Raw genomic sequence first — 22,561 nt, forward strand, 5'->3', positions numbered from 1 at the left:
AGAGTTGAGGTATGGGCATAAGCTTTTATATAGAGTTTTATATAAAAGAGAGGACCACACTGAGGAGAAATGTATGGTAAGGGTGCTTTGATAAGTAGATTGGAGAAGCTGGGAATTGAAGAAGTAATCTCACATTTAAAGGAAGATCACTTTACCCCCTAAGCTACAGGTGCCCTGGCAATATTTTAGTGTTCATGACAACTCAGTTACACTCAGTTACACTCAGCTATACTGTTGACAGCAGAGAAACAAGAAATGACTGCCCTTCTTACAGTAAATGCACGCTCCATTATCTTCAAATGAAACTACATGGAGAGCTGTAAGTTTTGAGAAAAGAGCTCTTAAAAGGAGATATAATTCAGGTTAAAAAGTCCTGAAAAGATGTCAATACAACAGCAAATCTAGAATTGCTTGGAAAGAAAACTACACAAAAAAAAAGTCATTGCTCAGTTTCCTTACTTCTGCGACCGAAAAATGACAACAAATTCTGCCATAATCTATATAATTTACTTTCGTCTCGTATTTTTCTTGCTAATTAATCTTAAACTTTACTAAGTCATTACATCAACTCTATTTAAACACCCATGAGAGAGTACCTGGTAGCAGATGAGGAAGGTAAAAAAAAATCTAATTTAATCACTGACTCCGCATTCAACTGTAAAAGTCTTTGTCTCATCGCTTCAGTTTGAATAACTGTCAACCCATACGTTTACTTTAAATTGACCATCATCAATAGTCATCAAATAGGAAGTTTGTTTCAACAATATTTCTTTGTCACATGATCACAGTGATGTTCCATAAACTATCGAAACACAACCATTTGAATCAATAACACGATGTTAAGTTGCTGTAAAAACTGAACTGAACAAGGAAAAAAGTCTGTTCAAAGCTTTATGACAAAGGGTTATAGTTCTGTCACTGCTTCACAAATGTTTTCTCTAACTATGTCACCAACTAACAAGCATGCTCACATATGTCTTTTCAATATATCCTTTAAGATAGAATAAATGGTGGGTTAAAATTCAAGTGTTTGCTCAGAATCACGTGTGTAAAATCTTTTTGTTGATTTAAAAGTTTAATCCCGCAATACTTTTCTTGATTTTTTTTTTTTTTGCTAATTCATACATATCTCAAAACAAATTTATACTCTATTACTAATGTTTATCAAAATAATTTACAGTCTAAACGGTCAGCTTTTATAGGACCCACTGCTATAGAGATGAAACCATAACTGGGTCCACACTAATAAACTATAAGTAGAACAGATTAATATTGGTTGTGTTGATTAAACACAATGAATGTTTATTGATTGATGTTTATTTATTTAAAATTATAAAATATCTAATAGACCCATGTATTAAGGCATCGTTTTTAAAGAGTTCCATTGGCACATTTGACCATGTACGATTTTTGAGTTACAAACCGAAAGTATTATATAGTTCAAATATTTTTCTTGTTTTAGACATAATTGTAATAAGCTCTAACTCGACATAATGAGGTATAACTCATTATGAAATCCCTAAAGACACACAGTGACACAGCAAAAGGAGCAGACTCCGACATGTGCTGTGCTGACTTAGCTGTGGCCCAGTTATTCCACATATTTTTCTACATATATGGATATACATCAGTCCCTATAAATAGATCAAAATATACATTTAAAAATAAAGCCTAAGATTTGTGATGGTTTGTTTAAGGCGGTCTGACAGATTTATCATTGAAATAAGAGTCATAATACCATGAAATCACAGATGAATCTCTTACCAAGTCTTGTTTGTGGCTCAGTCCTTTGGGTGCTGTAGGACACTGCTGTTAAACACTGTCTCTCTCCTTACACCTGAGGAACAGGTGTACCATTAAGGGTGTGTTGCCTTGTGACGGTGACACAAGTGATGATTGCCGACTCCTCTGAGCCGCACAATGGGGTGGAACCAACCTAGTTCCAGGTGTGTATTGTACTGCAAATCGTGCACACTGAACTTTTGTATGGCTGATTACTGGGGTGAAAGTGAGAAAGAAAAGAGAGGGAAAAAAAGGGAGACAAAGTTTGAAGTAACAGCTGATTCGTTTTTCAGATGATTACACTTTCACAGTTTTTGTGTTTGATTATATAAGCTACTGGTTTTGTGTGGAATAAAACATCGTTTGGATATATTTTGAATGAACAGCTCCTCCAGGAAACATTTTCACCACACCCACTTCAGGATTCACAGCCTTGTTTAAATGCCAAAATAGGGGTAAACTGGTTTACTATAATAAAGAGATTTTATCACCTTGAAAGATTTAAAGGTGATACTTGTTTTTTTAAACAGATTCATCACATATTTTAAGGAGGTCTACCTATTCGCTTTCTTAAAAATAAACCAAAATCGAAACTCTGCTCATAGATCACAGTGTATATATCCCTGTGACAGAACACAAGCAATTCTTGAAATTGACTCCTCATTTGCAAGTGCCCGCGCGCACACACACTTACACACATAAACATATCATAGCAGGCATATTCACATCAAGAAAAACCGGTTTGGTTTTCTTAGGGAAAAATAGACTGAACTCATGTTATTCCTGAACATTGTTTTCGAGGATAAATTCAGAGTAAATTATGGTTTTCTAGAATGGTGTCGTGTAAACAGAAGCACAACAGATCGTAATAAAACTCATGAAATCAAGACTTATTAACAGTTTGAGGAAGGACTTTGGATTTGTTTCCTTTTTTTAGGTTTTTCTGTGTTTTGTTTGATTCTGTTTTCTTTTTTTGTGTTCTTAGTCTTTTGAGTTATTGGTTTGAATTAAGATTTATTCTCAGTTTTTATTAGTCTGTTCTTGATTTGTTTTTTGTTTTTAGTCTCTCTTGTGGTTTGTCTTCGTTATTGTTCTTGCTTTTGTCCGTGCTCTTAGATTTGTCTTCCCTCAGTTCTGTGCTTGTGTCCTGGTCTCAGTTTAGTTTCACATCCTCCTCACCAGTAGTTTACTTCAGTTCCCCTGTTTGATCCTCAGTTCCGCACTCACATCACATTAGTCTTAGCTGCAGTCAGTCACTCATCAGTTTCCCACAGCATTGCTGCTCCTTGGTTTGTCTCAGTCATTGTCACATCCTTGCTGTTACTATCCTCCTGGTTATTCTATGTAGTTCATTTAATCACTTATCTGGTTTTTGCCATCTGGTTTGTTTGTGATTTAGTTTTTGTTTTCCGAAAACAAGTGATGTAACCTGGATAGGGCTTTCCTCTGTGACTTCTCAACTCTGTATCATATGACAACTCCCTCAACTACATCCTCATGATTATCCCCAGCAGTCTACCTGCATAGTTATCATGCTTAAAGGCTATTTGCAGTGGGATGCTCTTTCATGTATTGTCAGTCTCTCACATTGTTTTGGTTACTTTATTGCGAGTCACCTGTTGGCAGTTACAATTGTTCCCCAAAGATCTAGCATTTGTTTCCTCTTCCCTTTCTACTGAAAATTCAAAAATATAACCCCTGTTCCAACAAACTTTTCTTTATCACTTCCCTTTGGCATGTTCTTTAGTGATCTAATTATCATGTTAAATGAGCTGAATACTCACCGGAAAAATAATTGGGTTGTTTTATAATTCTCCGGATTGCAAAATTAGGCTTTGTGATGGTACTTTGTGGGGGCTTTTGGCTCAGGAGTTAGGGTCAAACACCAACCAGAGAGTAAGGACTTTAATTCCAGCTTCTTCAGTCCACATGTCCTGGGCAAGACGAGGAACCTCCCATTGCTGTCTATGTGTTCTTCACTTGAAAGTTATTCTGGATAAAAGTGAATACAAAATGGATCCATGTAAATTATGTTGTGGACATGTGGTAAAAAAAAATTGGAGGACATGGACAATGGCAAAAACAGTGGCACTCAAGTTGAAGGGAAGATTTTTATAAAATAAAATAAATCACAACCAGATCAGCAAAATTCTTAAAAAAACATAGATAAAAAAAGTTCTTATCATCTTGTCCGTGCAACTTAAGTGTCTGATTTAACTGTCAGTTTAACATAATCATGTTGCTGACATGAGCTGAACAGCACAGAAAATTACATTTACGAACATAAATTCTATATTTTTTTTTATCACAGCAGAAAGAGTCACATTGATATAATGATACATTGTGCACATGTCAGTCAATTCAAGCCCAATATTTTAATTCAAATTTCTAAGGATAGTAAAAGGAAAAAACAATGTTTAAATCTGTATACTATCATAATTCTCATTATCATCTTCGGAAGAAGCGGAAGAAGAAGAAGAAAGGGAAGTTGTTCATCCACTAGGTGGCAGCATCGTGTAGTGGTGAGCTTTGGCTACTAAACTTGCTTTCCCGTGTCGGCGAAGAAGAACATTTGACCCAAACAAACACCGCTGAACATTCGTACATGAAGACATTTGCTGTTGTTGGTTCGGTATAGCTTTTTATCACCTTTTAGCATCTGTCGAACATTACTACATGATTATCAAGCTATAAAATAAAAGTGAATCTCCAAATGAAGCTCTTCGTGTCACTCGTGTGATCCACGAAACGTGTGTCTCGACAATAACATATATTTGAACAACCTTTGCCATCATGTCACTGTGGTTTAAATCTTGCAAACGATGCTTTCTGCACCGTTCGTTTCTTCGGGGTGGGGTTCGGTGTCTGACAGTGGTCAGAAACAAACCGGAGGAGGTCCGGTTACGTGCCGCCGTTAATAGATGCTGCTCCACGTTTCAGGGCGAGGTGAGGGTCAGGTTCGCCCCCAGTCCCACAGGTAAAGTCCTTCCAAATACTTTCTTAAAATGATATGGGATGTAATCCAAGGGGGTGGGTTGTCAAACTCAGACTCGTCTGATTTGTTTGTGTTCTTTTCAAGTCACTGGTTGCATTTATTTTGTTGAAAGTGTGTCTTTGGGAACTTGAATGCGTCTGAATCTGAAATATAGGCTGCGTTAATACATGTTTCAAGTCTAACGATTTAAATGGTTTGCATGAATGATCAAGAAGACGTTTTGATCAGGATAATGCCATACAAGATGGGTTCTGAAATGACCTGTGTGCTTCGGCAGTTTACAAAAATTGGGGAATGTTTAATGCTGCATGCTTGTGTTGTATTTTTTTAGAAAATAAATCATACTCAAGTTTTTCTACATGAATAAACACAGGTAGTTTGTCAAGGGGAACGTTATATGTGCGAGTCAAATGTCAAAGTCATTCATATCTGACTTGTAACTGTTGTTCAGCACAAGCTATGGGTACAGATTTTAGCTGAAGGACAACAGCAGAAACGTCTTAAATTGATTTCTCAGAGAAGACATTTTTATACGTTGAAGCAGGAAATACTAACTAACTGAATTTCATTCAGCTGCTTTAGTTTCGCTGTGTTGGTGTTGTGGGAACTGGCTCATTGTCGTGTGCTGTTTAGACTCTCAAAATGAGCCAGAGCTGTTTACATTTTTAGAATCGTGTGTTCTCTTTTCCTGCCACAGCAGGTTGATTCAAGGTGGCTTCAGTTATTCTGCAGCCTGAAGCTCTCATGCTTAGTTGTGTTATTCTGCAGGCTTCTTGCACCTTGGAGGTCTCCGAACTGCTCTCTACAATTATATTTTTTCAAAAAAGTATGGAGGTGTTTTCATCCTGCGACTGGAGGACACAGATCAGAACAGACTGGTGCCAGGAGCTGCAGAGTCCATAGAGGACATGCTGGAGTGGGCTGGTAGGATACATGAAATATACATGAAAAATGTTTTTTCTTGACTTGGAACTCATTCTTCTGTTTTTGGTTCAATATCATCAGGGCACAAAGATGAAAATATGATGCAAGACTATGCTGTGGACTACTTAATCTCATCTTCTCCTGCAGATATACCTCCAGATGAGAGCCCTCGTCGAGGAGGGTCGCTGGGCCCATACCTGCAGTCTCAGAGATTAGACCTCTACCATCAGACAGCACAGCAGCTTATTGAGAGTGGACATGCCTACTATTGTTTCTGCAGTCTTCATCGACTGGAACTACTGAAAAAAGAGGCTTTAAGAGCTGGACAGGCTCCAAGGTAATAAAAAGTACTTTTTCCACATTACCCCTTTCCTCTGTTGACATCTGAGGGAAGCACACAGACATGTGCATGTTTGCTGTCAGGGGCGAAGCATTGACTGTTTCCTTGCCTCCACAGGTATGACAACAGGTGTCGTCACCTGCAAGCTGACCAGGTTCAGGAGAAGCTGGCTCAGGGGGTGTCACATGTGATCAGATTTCGTCTGGAAGCCGGTGTTCAGCCTTTTCAGGATCTGATCTTCGGGTGGAATCGTCATGACGTGGCAGAGGTTGGGTTTGTGGCAATTTCTGTTTTTCAAAAGTATTCACACTAAAAAAAAGTGAGTCACACTTTGTGTTCGGTGTGAGGAGCATCAACTTATGCTTAGGTCAGAGTTCATTTTTATGTAATTTCCTGCTAAAATCGTTGGAACTGAAGTCATATAATTACTTTAGTATCTGTCTTCTAAAATCGGTCCATCTGATCTGTCCTCTTGTCTTAGGTGGAGGGCGACCCTGTTGTGATAAAAGCGGATGGCTTCCCCACCTACCACCTTGCGAACATAGTAGATGATCATTACATGAAGATCAGCCATGTTTTGCGGGGGTCTGAGTGGCTCATCTCCACCTCCAAACATCTCCTCATGTACCAGGCTCTTGGGTGGCAGCCTCCCACCTTTGGACATCTGCCCCTTCTTATGAACAAAGATGGCAGTAAACTGTCTAAAAGACAGGGGGACATATTTATTCAAAGCTTCCAGAGAGACGGGGTTCTACCGGAAGCTCTACTGGATATCACAACAAACTGCGGATCTGGATTCAACAGTGAGTGATGATGAAATAAAGTTAAAAAAAAAAAATCAAGTTTGAAACAATGATGAAGTCATCTCTAAAGACAATTTATACATTTAGAATAGATTTTGCTTACTGTTTAGCCTGTAACACTGTATAGCCAAAGAAATGCCATATGAGTGTGTGAATGGATAAATGTGACTTGTAGCACAAAAGTGCTTTGAGTGGTCAAGTAGAATAGGAAAGTGCTATATATGAATAGAATCCATTTACCATTTAATATGCTTTTGTTTGCATATAGCAAATCGAATGGGGCGCAGGATAGATGAGCTGATCTCAGAGTTTAATCCTTCAAAGATCACAACTCACTCCGCTTTGTTAGACCTGGAGAAGCTTCCAGAGTTCAACAGGTGAGTCAAAGTTTGACTTTTACTTTATGGATACAAAGTTTGTAGTGTGAAATGACCATTTATCATCTCCGGTGGAGTTCAACAGTTCTTTTTGCTTTGCTCTCAAACATAGTGAAGGCAAATTAGTTTTTGAGCAAGACAAATCTGAGCCATGTAGTTCTGGATGAAGAACAAAAAAAACCATTTGACTGTGTTCTTGTTAATGAAGATAACTGTAAGGTCATCTGCTATGCACTTGTTATGCTTCCAGTGTACAGTATACACTATATATGCTCAAAAACTCAGGGCATAACAGACAGTGCAACTTAAAAATGTTAGTCTTGATGTTAGTCATTGATCTTGAAACAGAAAAGCGCGTCTGTTTATCTCTGTCGCTTAAAACTTAAAAAAACAAGAGACTGTATGATCTGTACTTTTCCGGCCTGCTGTTTGATTGGCTGCAAACAAACAGAAAGGGAAGAAGAAAGGGTGGTTGTTCGTCCACTAGGTGGCAGCATCTAGTGGGACGAAAAAATAAAACGTCTGGTTGTTCAAAAAGGGACATGAATTCTGTTAAACTCCTCCTGATTATTATGAGTTGCAAATGCAAAATGATGGGTGACACAAAGACAGACATACAGGCACATTTATTACACGCTGACCAAACCTGATGAAATAGAAGAAAATGAAAGAAAGAAAATAGATGAAATAATAACAAAAACAAACAGCCACATTGACAATATAGATCTGTCCACTTTTTGGACTCCAGATATTTGACTGTAAGTCTCAGGGAGTATTTGAAGCTTCATTTTATGGGTTGGGGGATGTTATTTGCTCGCACTCAAAGTTGGAGTGTCCTCCCTCTGTCTCACTCGCACACTGTCTGTCTTGTCGAAGTAACCACAAGAAGAGCCTGTTCTGCAGAAGCACAGAGGCGTGTGCCCTCTAAACACCAACCCCACAAACCAATCCAGGATATGTAGTGTATTCAGATTCAGCCACATCAATATGAACAAGTTTTTGTAAATCAAGTCAAAGTATAAATAGCTTTTTTCCATATACTTTTTGTTGTTTTTTTTTTTCCCTAAGGTATGAAGTTGTTTAGGATCATAACTGATTTATGTGTCTCTGACGTTGACAGAATCCACCTGCAGCAGCGAATTGAAGACGAGCAGCAGTGTCGTAATCTGATAAAAGAGCTGCAGGACCAAATCCAGCAGGCCTACCCAGCAGAGATCCAGGACAAAAACGTGCTACATGAGGACTATATCAGACGGGTGCTACACTTCCGCAAGGTATTCACAGCAGCACTCTTATAAATGTAATTTAACTTTGTGTGTGTAATTGCGGTGCCAAGTTGCTGAATGTTAGAGGCTAAAGTTTTCTTTGTATGTGTTTGTATGGTAGCTGCTTGAACTTGAAATGAAACCTGGACAGGAAGTTTAGCTGGTCTGTTACACAGCTGAAGCTAACAAGATAAACATTAGGCTTCCAAGGCAAGCTGTCACACAGAGGGTGAACGTTTCTGGTGCAAACTTAGGAGCTTTCATATCTGTTTGAGAAGGCAAGTGCACATTGTGCATTTCTTCATAGTGAATGTTCTTATCATCTCAAGTATGTAGTTGTAGGTACAAGTCTGGATAATAAATTACCTACAATGTTTTCGTATGTGGAGGTCATGAAACTAGTTGAACTGTGAGCTGCTGCTCTGCTCATTTACAAGTTGTTGACAAAATGTTTGCAGATACTGTTTATTTTTCCTCAAAGGCGTAAACATTTAAACTTTAAGATGTAGCTCCAAGGTCCTTCATTGTACTTTGTTTTTGACTAATGGTCTGTTCCTGCAGGGAAGCTGATGGGGCTTCTTGCATGTCCAGTAATGCTGAACCCAACCTCTTCTCTCACCAACAGGGTCACGTATCCACTCTGAAGGAGCTTGTGAGCCCTACTTACTCTTACCTGTGGGTTCGTCCTTCCTTCTCCAGCCAGCAGGTGGCAGCACTCACTGCAGAGGCCCACCTCATTGCTTCATCAGTGTTAAAGTACAGTATTAAGTCTTCAACTTTACATTTCATCTCACCTTACAACAAGTGTTTTAGGAGGATTTTGAACATTTCTGTCTGTGTATTTAGGTTAGTGAAAGAGCAAGGCGAGGAGCTGACACTGGAGCATCTCAGTAAAGACTTAAAGACTCTGGCAAAGCAGACTAAAACCACGAAGTACAGAGAGGTGATGAAGCTGTTACGTTTGGCTCTCAGCGGTCTACAGGTACTGATATGCTTTGTGTCTCTTTAAGAGTAAATAGCAGCTCTGTTTGGTTTCCTTTTGTTTAGCAGTTGTTGAGTCAGAACTAACTTGAACCAATGGCCCGAGTCGCATTTCTGCAATGAGAAACTCCTCTAACATCGAATGCTTTGAGTGAATAAGTTGTTTGCCGTATGAGTGAAGTCTCACAAAAGCTGGATGTCTTTTTGCAAACATCTCAGCTACTAACATATGACCCAAAGCGTTTATTTATTCATTTAGTTTAATGAAAGTTGATTACTGCTGCTGCACATGTTAAAAAAATGTAACTCTGCAGTGAGGGAAGTTTGCATCAGTCAGCGCTCAGAACCTGACAATTTTGGAAATGCTTTGAAACTGGGGAAAGCAAAGGCTTTGGGTTTTGTCGAATAAGAATAATAATTGGACTAAAAAAATGACCAAATATTTGATTTAGGTATTCTTATGCTTAAAGTATGCTCATTTCTTTTAAACTTAAAGCTAACGTAGAACATCTGTTGTTGTTCTTTGTCTCTAAATGTTGACATTTAGCTCTAAGGGTGAACAGTGGGCGTCGTGCATTGATTATTTAACTAAGACATTTGTGTCTCACGTTTTCTATGACACTAAATGATTTTTTTTGTCTCACGCTTCTTTACACTTCACATCTTCAGGTACCTTGGTAAATTCTAATAACACACAAGAACAGAAATGCATCTCAAACACTCAAAACTGGAAGTTATCTGAGGCTCACATGACTTCTGTGAAGACTCCAGTATGGCGTTGTTTTGTAAACTCGGCCAGTTTTCATTTCAGTCACAAGAGCTTGCAGTTAATAGTCAATTAAAGAACACTCTTTTTTTTTTTTTCTTGGATAAAATAGATGGACCTTCCAATCCTTCACCATCTTCACTCCTCCACCAAAGTGGAAAATGTGGTTGGAGACAGAATACCGTTTTTTCTTAAATATCTGAAGGAATAAAATGATGACCTTCCACTTGGCAGATAGTCAGGTGGACATGAACTCGTCTGGTTGGTGGAAGCATACAGCTTTTAACTTGAATCCCGACTACAGTTCGAGTTAATATATGACACAACGTCAAGTCTTAGGCTTTTGCTTTTTTAGAAGAGAGTCACTGAAGCAACCTCTGTCACAATGTCCACAGTCAGAAATGCTACTGGATACATTTGTCAAACTAACGCAGCTTTCTTCAGTAGAGCTGTTGAAAAGTCTCTAGAGTCTGTATAATATTGAAAGACATAACTGAAATGCTCTCTGACTCCATTCTGACTGACTGCACGCTGTTACTGAGTCGAGCAAAGATTAATGTTTGTCTTTCTGAGCCCGATGTTTGTGTTATTTTGTCTAGAGCGTTTGCGTTGCATTTTATCATAGCTGGGAGGTACTAGGAGTGACTGTGAGTTGTTTCACGTCACTCTCACTTCTGCAGTTTTAACTTCTAAAACCATACTTTTCAAACCGCACATCATGGGGTTTCAGCCAGATTTGGCTGCAGTAAGACAAAGATTCTGTTGCATGTGTATCTCTTCATTTCCACCCATGTCATGGCTCTTCTAAATTCATATGTAGTGTTTTGTAAATGACTATTTTTAACCGTTACTACAACTTTAGTGGTCCCTTTGTGACTCAGCAGCTCTGCATGTATTTAGGGAAGGAGTAAAGAATGAGGAAGTTGTTTCTGATTGCGTTTCACAGAAGATTCTGTCTGGTTTTCTCTCTTCTCTGACCTCTGATCCTTTGTTCCTCTCTGTCACGTAGCAAGGTCCCAGCGTTGCTGAGATGATGGTGTCTCTGGGTCCTGCAGAGATCAACCATCGGTTCCAGAGGCTTCTGCAGCTTTCAAGCACTAGTTAAAAATGGTTAACACATCACCTCATTTCCACCTCACTGACAGACTGGAGCCAAACACAAACAGCTGCTGTTGGACTTGGCCTGTATGTTGAGAGAAGCGCATGCCTTATGTCTCAGGTGGTTATTCTGCCGCATTTGAAATGAACTGATACGTTGAATCATTCTGAAACAGCTGCAGATATTTATAAAAGAATTGAGGACTCATTTTTTTTGTTGGTGATCTATTTTTGGTCTGTAGTCTGAGGCTTTACAGGATCAGCTGACTCCTTGCACAGACTGATGGGAAGTACCTTGGTATTTTTTAATGCAAATGATGTGCTTTACTTAAGAAAATCAATTTTAACAAACTTCTGTTTACAGGTGTGTGGTACAGTCATAAGGAAAAGAAAAACTTTCCCTTCAAATGTGAAAAAGTAAAGCAAAAAGAGGGACACAGCACACACTTTACCATGAAACGGCTTTGGGTGATTTAGATTATTGGCTCTTTCTCATGACCACACACTATATAATAAATATTGAATATCTGATTAGCTGATGACTGGCCATTGACATCTTACTTGTGATTTTGGAATTGAATATTTTACAGTATTTATATTATCATATAATTAACATGGAAATGATGGGCATAATATATCTGTATAATATAGATGATACATTTAATAAATTAGCTCAAACTGTTTCTCTGTGATGTAATAACATTTTCTACTCACAACATACCACTTAACAAGCTCTCAAGGGTTAATACTTATGTGGAGTAGAGTCAAGGCTTTGCTCTCCCACATGTGTCACAGAGACACTTTTTATGCTGCCTTTTGTTTTCATTTTAATATTTATGCATTTTTTAAGGCTAATTGTTTTCCCTTCTCTTTTAAAAACTCGGTATCACAGCTCAGTCTTGAGTTAAGATATTATTAGCAATATCAAAACACAAAACTGAATCTCATCATTCTGCAGAATGAGCGGTCAGTTGTGCTGTTATGTTCTTTGAATATTACGGTTCGCTATTATGTAAGCAAAAATAAATAAATCACCTGCCAATGAATGCATTATGTTGCCGTGGGCAGCAATGTAGCTAATTTTAGTTATTATATTTCTATTTTTTAGTTTTACCAGAAAGAAACTCATAAAAGGTTTTTCAAGTAATCTCTCAAGCAATGAAAAATGTCAAAGAAATTTAGCAGAATAAAAAGTACATAGCTGTATGTAGTGACATTAGAGTATAAAAGTACCTTGTAATGAAAAATTCATAGGAGGTGAGAGTATATAGAGTAGATGGATAAATGTCTATGGTTACCTGCCACAAATGCAAATGATTCTCTAAAGGGCTGTAGTGAATAGTCCCTTCTCTTTGATAGTCCCTTTAAAGATGTTACCATGGCACATACTATGGTAACTACAGAGGTCATAGTATAGATATATTATTATTACAGTTCTTTGGTCATTGTCAGACTTTAAAGAGACATTATAGGTGCAGAGGCACTTCAGCAGAGTACATGTTAGTGGTATTTACCATAGAAGGGTAGTAAGTTACTGTGGTATTTGCATTATAATGGTACATACCATGTTTGCACCATACTTGTATACTAGTACTATGGTATAGTGTAGGTACATCAACCCTGGAGGCCAATATAATCATAATCAATTCAGTGATAAGTACTGCTATAGTTTTGAGGTGCTTTGATTTTACTTTAACCTCATACATAGCTACATATCTCTCTAGTTACAGGTGAAATCTTTCAAAAGAAATAGTTTGAAGAGAAGTAGGAATACCACTAACACCACTAACCGGCTGAAGCAATAAAAAAAAACGAAAGAAAAAAAGATGTATTTAATTAGGTTAACAAACTTTTTCTCACTCTACAGAAAATATGTGACAGAATAAAGTTTTGCTTTGCTAAAAGATCAATAGTGCCCCTCCCAGCCCAGTGCAGATGCATTGAGTGAAGGGGGTGTAACGTGTAACTTGGTTGGCGAGTCAGAAGCATGACTGACGGAGCGTGAGTGTCACATGTCACCATAAACAAGCGGCAGTTTGACACCTCCGCTTCTCCCGCAGAGACACTCGCAGGTCAGCAACTATCTCTGGACCGGCTGAAGACGGGCGCTAATGGCGAGCTGTGACAGCCAGGCAACCTATGAGTCGTGGCTAAGTAAGTAAACACGGAACGCACACAAAATAAGTTAATAAGATTTATTTCCCTGCTTACTTGCAGTTGCGACGCAACGCTAGCTCACATCTTGCCGCTTATCTCCTCCAACGGTCGCTGTTAACGGTACATTTATTGGCAGCATTCATTGCTGCAAGAATAAGTTTTATGTAGGAGTCAATGCTTGGTATATCGACTGTCTTTAACTGTGAAATTACTTTTAGCAGCAATCAGAAAGTATAGCTGGAACAGGAAGTCACTTAGCCCGTGCGCGTGCTTGAGAAGCGCACGAGCGGTTTTGTCTGCGCCCTAAGGTGGGCGAGCTCAGAAGTGTGGTAGAAGTCCTTATGATATTTTCTTTGTAGACTGTTCCTGTGATTAAGTTTTTTTACGCAAGTACTGAGGCTAAGTACGAATTTAAGATGTGTAAGAATGTTTTTTCCTTTACTGACTCCTCACACTAACATTTAACTATACAAATACTGTACTTTTAATCCCACAACATACATACTCTTTTAGTTACTCCATTAGTTTCTAACTAGTTACATTACAAAATATAATTTCTAAAAGTAATCCATAAGAAATTATTTCATAAACTACCCAACATCAAAAGAGTTGAGGTGAAATTAAAGCTTTTGCAAAATATGGCAATTCAGTGCCTGGAGTGACTAATTTAACAACATCTTTAATAAAAAAAATAGATAAAGAAAATACATGAATATAAACAAAAGTAAACCTACAGCACACCTAATATTTGGTTGAATGTCACCTACACATTGGTTGGATATTTGACCACTCCTCTTGGCAGAGTTGGTATAGTTCAATAAGAGCTGCTGCTTTGCTGACTTTGAAGCACAGTCCACATATTACAGCAGACTGAGGTCAGGACTTTTCGAAGCTCACCCCAAAAAGCTTGATGTTAACCAGATTTAGGTTTAGAGTGCTTAGAGACAGTGTCCTGCTGAATCACCCAGTTGTGTTCAAGTATCAACAATCTAGCTGATGATCTGAGGTTATTGCTTTATCCTCTTTGTGTAATCTACTAATTATACTGATAGCAAAATGGCCCCAAAGCAAAACAGCCACCACTACGATTGACAGCAGGTACGGGGTCTCAGGTTTGATACATCGCAATTACTCGTCTATTACTCAAACCATACCTCTGGTTAACGTAGACTAATGCATTTTGAAACTATGCAGTCTGCAGTCCAGGCCGAATGTGTTGAATTTGGAGATTTCTTCTATTGCAACCCTCCGGTTCATGGTGGTGTAACACTTTCTGAATTAGAATTGATTGGAATTAGTTTTTCATTTTTTTTCTCCAACACATACATAAACTAAACATCACAACAACTCGATCATCATTATTAAATGCCATTGATTAGTTAACAAATAGTGTTTCAAGGCTTCCATGTTTACTTATCAGTAAACATGAAAGTCTATCTAATGATTTGTTTTTGTGCTCAGCCTTCTTTTCTTGCCGAATTGTTTCAGACAAGGCCACAGACCCAAATAATCAAGAGGACCAATGGGACTGCATTCAGGGCTTCTACCAACTTGTCAACCAAGAGTCCGATGGGTGAGCTGAGCATAGTTTTAGTGATTTTTACATTTTGAGCATTTTTTTGTGACCCTGCAAGGGTCTCCTCTGCTGTTTTAGGTGTGAAGTAAAGTTTCAAGCCACTTCTCCTGACAGTTACTTTCATGCAGCTGTGGCATTGGAGGAAGAGCTGCTTCTCAAGTTGCAACCCTAGTTTTTGAGTTGCACCATTTTGAGATGTTGTAACTGATAAAAGTGAGGAGGAACTCTGTTGAATCTTTGCCCTTTTTGCACGAGTAAGGTCTGATGGTAAAGCAAAGTCAGACACAAATTGAGACATGCCCTGATGCTTATGACTTTCACTCCGTTTCTGGTTGCTGCAGACAGGTATGGCAATTTGTGGAAGCGGCCATTTTAATGTGATTTAATGTTTTCTGCTTTCAGGCCACAAGTTGCCACTCGTCTTCTTGCCCATAAGATCCAGTCCCCACAGGAGAAAGAGGCTCTGCAGGCTCTCACTGTGAGTAAACAGACTGCTCACATTTATGTATAACTTACTGAAGAAGCATGTTACAGTGTATTCAAATCAGCATTTTCCTTTAGCTGTGGACTCGGCAGTTGAGTGCCATCTCGTGTTTGTATGAGTGTGGACACACAGTGCCCATCTCTTGTTATTTCACGCCCTGTATTAAAGTCACGCTTTACATTTTGCATAGTATTTTCAAAGACACGGCGAGTTCATGGAAAAACAAATGTCTTTGTTTTTTTCTCTGGGAAAGGACCGTCTTGTGAATGATTTCCGTAGCTGAAGTTTAACCACACGAACAAGAGGAGATAAAGATTAAATCTGCATTCAAGTCTGCTGTGACGTCACACAGACTCATGTCTGTAAAGACAGTTTATTCAGATCAGTGTATTACAATGAAACGTAACTTTTCGAGGGTCATGTGCCTTATGTATCATCTGACATTTAAGGGTGGTAAACCACAAACATCCTGCTCTCCCGTCTGAATTATACCAACAAAAGGATTTTCTTTCGTTTTTCTCTTTTAAGGTCTCTGGTAGTAGCGACTATCTTTTGTTTGGTTTTTTCCAGGTGCTCGAGGCTTGCATGAACAACTGTGGAAAGAGGTTCCACAGCGAGGCTGCCAAGTTTCGTTTCCTCAATGAGCTCATCAAAGTCTTAACACCGAAGGTACTAGTTAAGTTAAGCCTGCACTACAAGCGAGGTGTCTCAGGCAGCTCAGGTGCAGTGTCCTCTTAGAGAGAGAATAACTCGCTTTAGTGTGTCCTTTGGGCTTTCTGACCTTTTCAGACCTTTTATGTGCACAAAAAAAAAAAATCATAGAACAAACTGGAGGAAAAGGGGAAAAAAACCTGTAGAATATCCTGGACATTGTTAATCACTTCTACCCTGATCAGATGAATTCATTAAAACTCAAAAAGCTCTGCTGAATGCAGACAGAAACACACTGAGCGCTTTATGTTGACATCCTTTTTACGATATTCACAAATGGTCTAATGGAAAACAGATATGTATCACTTATTGTTAAGATTGTTTTGTCCAAGCAAACACATGCCAGTACTATAAAGTGATAGAAAAATACTGTGAAGACAAATACTAACATTGTTATCCTAACCCTTATAAAGAATATATGGAGTTTAAATTAGCCTGACATTAAAACATGATTGTGACTGTTTCAATGATTTATTCCAATAATATGAGCCTTGTCCACATTAATGCTGTCACATGATCCCCTTTTTTTGAGCAGTACTTCGGCGCATGGACTCCACAGAAAGTTAAAGACAGAGTTACGGAGGTCCTCTACGGCTGGACGCTCTGGCTTAAAGAGGAACCTAAGATTCAGGAAGCGTACAGCATGTTGAAGAAACAAGGTGAGGAACAGCGCAGACACGAATGATGAAATCTTTATGCAAGTCTGCCGGTCTGAAAAAAAACAACTTCACTTTAAACTGGAAATGAATGTGACATTTCCTGTCAGGCTGAAATGAATTGATTATTTTCTTGATTATATGTTCCCTGAAGAGGAAAACTGTTGTGTTTTTCACTTGTTTTAGGCATTGTGAAGGAAGACCCCAAACTGCCAGACACAGTTATTATGGCTCCTCCACCACAAAGAGCCACAGAGTCTGTTTTTGACCAAGATGACAAGGCCAAGGTGAGTGCTCGTGATGGTACTACACGGGACTGTCTTCTAAGTTTCATCTTGCTAACGTGTCTGTGTGTCATCAGCTGTTAGCAAGATTATTGAAGAGTGGTCGTCCTGAAGACCTGGAAACTGCCAACAGGCTCATTAAGAGCACCATCAAAGAGGTGATGAGTGATCTGCTGGTGCTGGTCAACTGTTCATGCCTGCATTGATAATTGTACAACTGAACTTTTCTCTGTGTGTGTTTCTAGGAGCAGGACAAGGCCGAAAAAGTGTCAAAACGGGACTCAACCCTGAAGGAGGTGGAGAACAGCACCAAACAACTCAGAGAGCTACTGAATCAGCACAAAGTTACTGGAACATCATTGCAGCCCAGCGACGATGTGAAGGTACGTTGGACGTTATACAGACAAACGGCTCTCATGACAAAGCGAAATGGCTTTCGAAGCCAGCTTTGGAAGTCCAGTGATTGATATCTTATCTAATTAGTACGCACTTTAGACTCCACTCATTATCTAGCTTTTCAGCGGACATATGTAATTAGAGGGAAATGATTTGTCCCACTCCCTTGCCATCCCAACATGAATTGATTACATTCCAAAGCATCTTGTGATGTCAGGAATGTTTGCTGTCGTCAGTCTTCAGGTGCCCGTAAATATTCTGTGTGGTTGAGGTCAGGTGACTGTAGAGGTCAGGACTATAGAGTCCACAGTGCTTTTGGGTCTTAGTTCATAGTTGGTCAGAGCTCCTTCAAAGTATATAAATATGTTTTGACTTATCTTTGCTCACCTCAAGTGACTGGCGTTGTTTGGCTCCATCTTTTGAGAGCACTACTAGGCAGCTCTTTTTTGACCTACTGATTAGAGTCTTGAGTTCTTGATTTAGGAAATCCTGCATCTATGGTGAAAATGCTTTTGCATCTGACACACAGAGTCTGCTGGGACTTTTTTTTTACCATCAGCTACAGTATTTTATTTTTAAAGTTCAATCGTTGCTAACCAGTTATGTCTGACCCAACTCGAGCCGTTTTAGTCTGCCCAGACCAAAAAAGTCATATGTTGCCCCACCTAACGTACAGAACACATTACGCACTGATATCTTATCAGTGTGAAACTAAAACTACAGCCACCCAACATTTGATCTTTCTTTCTCTAACAACTGTAGTCACTGTACGAGCGTTGTGACCGGCTTAGGCCCTGTCTGTTCCGGCTGGCCAGCGACACCATGGACGATGACGCAGCTCTGGCGAAGATCTTGGGGGCAAACGATGAGCTAACTCTTGCAGTGAATGCCTACAAAAACCTGATGGGGACAGGAGAGTGTAACGGTGGAAGAGCGAGAAGCAAAAGTGAAGAAGTAACAAGTAAAAATATCCGTAGGCCTCCTTTTGTTATTACATTTGTCTTTAGTCTCTTAGGACAAAACCTTGGCATGTATCTGGCTCTGTTGTGTGTTTGATCTAGTTTTCTCTCTGTTTAGCTTCTACAAGCCCTCGAGAGATTAAGAGCTACCACCTCATCGATCTGTCAGCACTGGACTCTCCACAGATCCACAGAAAAGCTGATTCACCTGCATTCGAATCCTCTTCGCCCCCCTTCTCCTCTCCTTTGGATAGCACTCTCTTCTCAGAAGCTGAACAGGACTTAAATGAATTAGGTGGGCCTGAGTTCTTACCCCCTAGTGTTTTATCCCTAAGACTAATGTTTCATCATGTATTGATGTGGGGTTGTGTAATTACAGAGTTTGATAATATGGTCTCAGAACAGACTCAAGGGAATCCAAAGTCTTATTGTGAGGAACTGATGCAGGTGAGACTTAAATCAAAGTGTAAAGATAAAGATTTAAAGGTGTGTTTCATGGGAAAGCTGGTGTAACATACCTTTTCCTTTCTTTTAGCTGAACAAAGCTGTTCAGATGACACATACTGAGCAGAACGGAGGGAGAGGAGTTTTGCTGAGAGCCCGTGGGTGTGGGGGAAGCAGCGCTACATCAAATGGAACGAATATTTGGTAAGGATGGCTTTACAAAGGGGGGAAGACAGAAGTTGAGACTCGATACCCGCAAGATGTCAGCTCGATTGCATTAGTTATAGTCTTCACTCGTAGCTTGTTTGAGTTGTAAGCAGCTTCTGTTATCTGCTTTTGCCTTCTGTCCCGTCAGGTCAGTCCCTTACATTCAGCGGTCGACAGAGTCAGCATTACCGTCCACGTCAAAGAAACCACCAGATGAACTGTCTGAATCTCCAATGAAAGTGGAGGAGAGCTCTTGTCCCCCTCAATCACTGAAGAATATCTTTGTTCCTTTGGAGACCATCAAATCCAGTACGTCACCTGAAGCTGGATGACCTCCTTTTTACAATGAGTTTAATAGCACTATGCAGCTGTGAGAAACTTCACATTCATTTCCCAGTATCAGCAGCCATTTGCAAGTTCAGCTGTCGTGTCATTGCTCAGTGGGCGTCTTGTTTAACTGCTTCTTGTTTGTGGTAGGTCAGTTGGAACCAATCACGCTGTACAATAGTGCAGGTGTCCACGTGTCACTCCATTTCGCCAGAGACTGTCCACCTGGTCATCCAGATGTTGCTGTGGTTGTCATGTCCGCTGTGAACACATCTGCCCTCAATGTGAAAGACTTCATGTTTCAAGTTGCCGTTCCAAAGGTAAACTGATCACACTGCTTAAATATACTTGCATATAATACACACACATATATACATACACATATGTAAGCACTGTGTATGAAATCATTTGATCATTTCATGTATTTATCTCTTAGTATTTGTATTGACAAACAGCTGATTCTCACTTCAACAACTGTCCTGCAGACCATGTCAGTGAAACTTCAGTCTGCCTCTGGGACACACCTCCCTCCTTACAACCCTCTCCTGTCTCCACCTGCAGTCTCGCAGGTCGTCCTGTTAGCTAATCCTCAAAGCGTGAGTATAAATGCGTTTATATGCATGAATTTTGCCACGGACAGAGGTTGTGGGTGTTGTGCAAAATGTAAACGAATCTTGCAAACTTAGCATTCAAAACGCAGGACATTTGCGCGCGCATTTCAAGTGGTTTGACCTGGTAATGTTTAGATAACATAAAGGCTGGCGCGGAACACAGGGAGAGAGCACAGAAATGTCGCATGATGCATAGATCGTTCTTCCTCTCTGAACAAGGATATGAACTGCTGTTGGATATGTTGATATGTTCTCAGGAACATGTACAAGAAAGTTTGATTGCATGCATTATTATTTATTTTTTGGTTTCTCTGTGCTTCTCACCAGCAGCATGGCACCATAAACAGACAGAGAGAGAAAGAGCGCACCGGCCTGGTTATTATTGACATCGCTGTGTTGTAGATAAAATAGGAAAAGGGTGCAAGACATGTTGTCTCCTGTTCCTGCAGCAGCAGATGAGACGTATGAGAGCATGTGAGAGCTCACTACAAACACTGGTTGGTGAAGGAGATCGTGATGTGAAAAAACAGGCTTTGCATATTAGTGACTCGTGAAATAAGTCATCAGGTTCTTACGTGGTTATAAAATTAGGTGCAGTTGATTAGCAGCACCTGGCTGTTACTTACTCCCTTAATTGCTGTGGAAGCAGCAAAGGTTTTCTTACTTTTTCACACACTGCATGGGAATTTTTTGCTTAGTTTTCTTGATATACGTAATGACAGGGTGAAACACGTCATGTGTCACTGTTCATCTGTAGGTCGTTTTTCACCAGATTCTTACACCTGGAAGGGACCAAAAGGGACCGTTTCAAAATGGGGCAAATTTCTTCTTCGTGTGGTTGCTTTTACCTCACATTGAGATCTCCTTGCGTTACAGCTGATATTTAGAAATGTAAACCACGATTAACCAAATAAACTGGGATCAGTTGAATGAGATGATCGCTCACAAACGAACAAACAAAAAAAGAGAAACAACAAAAGAGTGCACTAACTAGGAATAAGAAATTCTTAGCCATATTGAAATCATTTCAAGGAAACACTGTCGGCGTGTTCAAATATATAGTTAAGTGTGTCGTGCCATGAGAATGAAGAGAAAAGTCAGCAGCGAGTGAGACTAATACACTGATGCAGCCAGCATGCTAAAAGAGGGACAACTAATAACTTCACTGTTTATCGTTCTGAGTAACCCTCAAATTTGAGGAAAGAGGGGAACTGCAGTCTAAGGTAAGAATAGGATGACATAAACCTGTAGTAGAGTTTATTGTTTTTGACTTTCTGCATCATTACAGTTCAAGTTCAGTGCAAACAATGATTTGTAATCCATGTTTTGTGTGCCCCTGTAGATATATGCAACACTACTTCGTTTCAAACCTAAACAGGATTTTTCTTTTTTTCTTATATATCAAATATATATATATCTTATATATATATATTTGATGCGCTGGGGAGCGAAGATGAAAATCTAGGACAGACCCATGCATAATGATAAAGCTACAGTTAGACAGCGTACTCTACATAGTACAACGGCTGAGACATCTATAAACGTACTTATTCATTTACCTCCAAGCACACTTCGTTCTTCTACTTCGTTGTTATATTTCAGCAGTTTCCCCCTAAGATGTAACTGTTTGTCCTGCAGCGTAAGGTTCGCCTGCGCTACAAGCTGACTCTGACACACGGAAACCAAGCGCTGAACAAGACCGGAGACATTGACTGCTTTCCTGACTGGACCTCCTTGACCAGCCACTGAAAACTCCACAAACTCAGAGTCACACACACTGTGCTGCACCAAACATCTCCATGCCAACGACAGAGAGTAAGTGAACCCAGGAAGAAAAGGAAGAGAAAAGCCTTACAGTGACTGTAGCCGATCTTCATGAAATTAAACAAGGCTATGATTTTGGAAACTTTCCAACTTTAAAGTGTAAACTCTATTTTGCAAATAAAATGCCTGCTGGTGTACTACAGTTTCATTCCAAGCAACAACTATGAGTGTTAAACCATGAAGTGCAACAGTAAAGGTCACAGTAGCTGTATGTTGTCAAGTCGCTGTTTAAAAAAACAAAGTGATTTAAACTAGGTAAGAAGCTCTGACTGCAACTCGCTGCTCCTTCTCCATCCACACCTTTTTTATTTTACAGACAAACCAAATACAATTTCCTAATGAATTGCAATAATTGATCCAAACACAGAGTCTGATTAGCTGTAATGGGATAAGTTCAGTGTCCATCAGCTGATCTCTGCCAGCTGTGAGTCCTGATGCTGCAGGGCTGTTAACCTTAACTCTGAGGGTTTCAGCATTTCTTAGAGCAACAGCGTAGGTTTATCAGTGGTGTTTTTGTTGCCATCACATACATATCCCTGGTATTATTTAGTCTACGAAATAAATAAAATTAGACATTTTTGATGAACGTTTTAG

The 22,561-nt window shown here is 39.5% G+C and overlaps 2 protein-coding genes across 4 annotated transcripts; both read left to right on the forward strand.

Annotated features, from left to right (window-relative positions):
• Positions 1-4,356: 4,356 nt before the first annotated feature.
• Positions 4,357-11,537, forward strand: ears2 (glutamyl-tRNA synthetase 2, mitochondrial). Its single transcript, XM_072384705.1, has 10 exons — positions 4,357-4,759; positions 5,546-5,701; positions 5,849-6,038; positions 6,159-6,309; positions 6,523-6,844; positions 7,113-7,221; positions 8,342-8,495; positions 9,112-9,242; positions 9,333-9,468; positions 11,243-11,537. The coding sequence occupies exons 1-10, from the start codon at positions 4,576-4,578 to the stop codon at positions 11,336-11,338; spliced, it is 1,629 nt and encodes a 542-aa protein (XP_072240806.1). The 5' UTR covers positions 4,357-4,575; the 3' UTR covers positions 11,339-11,537.
• A 94-nt stretch (positions 11,538-11,631) lies between these two features.
• Positions 11,632-22,024, forward strand: LOC140305730 (ADP-ribosylation factor-binding protein GGA2-like). 3 transcript variants are annotated; one of them, XM_072384702.1, is made up of 16 exons: positions 11,632-13,485; positions 14,977-15,061; positions 15,467-15,542; positions 16,119-16,217; positions 16,795-16,918; positions 17,102-17,202; positions 17,277-17,357; positions 17,445-17,582; positions 18,358-18,568; positions 18,673-18,849; positions 18,934-19,001; positions 19,090-19,202; positions 19,354-19,514; positions 19,683-19,852; positions 20,018-20,128; positions 21,782-22,024. In XM_072384702.1, the coding sequence occupies exons 1-16, from the start codon at positions 13,443-13,445 to the stop codon at positions 21,890-21,892; spliced, it is 1,869 nt and encodes a 622-aa protein (XP_072240803.1). In that variant the 5' UTR covers positions 11,632-13,442; the 3' UTR covers positions 21,893-22,024. The 3 variants fall into 3 exon arrangements, with proteins under 3 accessions (XP_072240803.1, XP_072240805.1, XP_072240804.1); XM_072384703.1 differs by having other exon boundaries at positions 12,477-13,485; positions 18,358-18,556; XM_072384704.1 differs by lacking the exons at positions 20,018-20,128; positions 21,782-22,024 and having other exon boundaries at positions 19,354-19,575; positions 19,683-19,762.
• The last annotated feature ends 537 nt before the right edge of the window (positions 22,025-22,561 follow it).

The sequence above is a fragment of the Leuresthes tenuis genome, unplaced genomic scaffold, assembly GCF_036924035.1.
Source record: "Leuresthes tenuis unplaced genomic scaffold, fLeuTen1.0.hap1 SCAF_4, whole genome shotgun sequence".
NCBI classification, from domain to species: domain Eukaryota; kingdom Metazoa; phylum Chordata; class Actinopteri; order Atheriniformes; family Atherinopsidae; genus Leuresthes; species Leuresthes tenuis.

Coding starts and splice junctions, on each gene's coding strand:
- ears2 (XM_072384705.1), top strand. CDS start 4,576: ATGTCACTGTGGTTTAAATCTTGCAAACGATGCTTTCTGCACCGTTCG. Junction 6,845..7,112: donor CTGCGGATCTGGATTCAACA/GTGAGTGATGAT, acceptor GTTTGCATATAG/CAAATCGAATGGGGCGCAGG. Junction 7,222..8,341: donor AAGCTTCCAGAGTTCAACAG/GTGAGTCAAAGT, acceptor TGACGTTGACAG/AATCCACCTGCAGCAGCGAA.
- LOC140305730 (XM_072384702.1), top strand. CDS start 13,443: ATGGCGAGCTGTGACAGCCAGGCAACCTATGAGTCGTGGCTAA. Junction 13,486..14,976: donor AACCTATGAGTCGTGGCTAA/GTAAGTAAACAC, acceptor GAATTGTTTCAG/ACAAGGCCACAGACCCAAAT. Junction 18,850..18,933: donor ACAGGACTTAAATGAATTAG/GTGGGCCTGAGT, acceptor GTGTAATTACAG/AGTTTGATAATATGGTCTCA.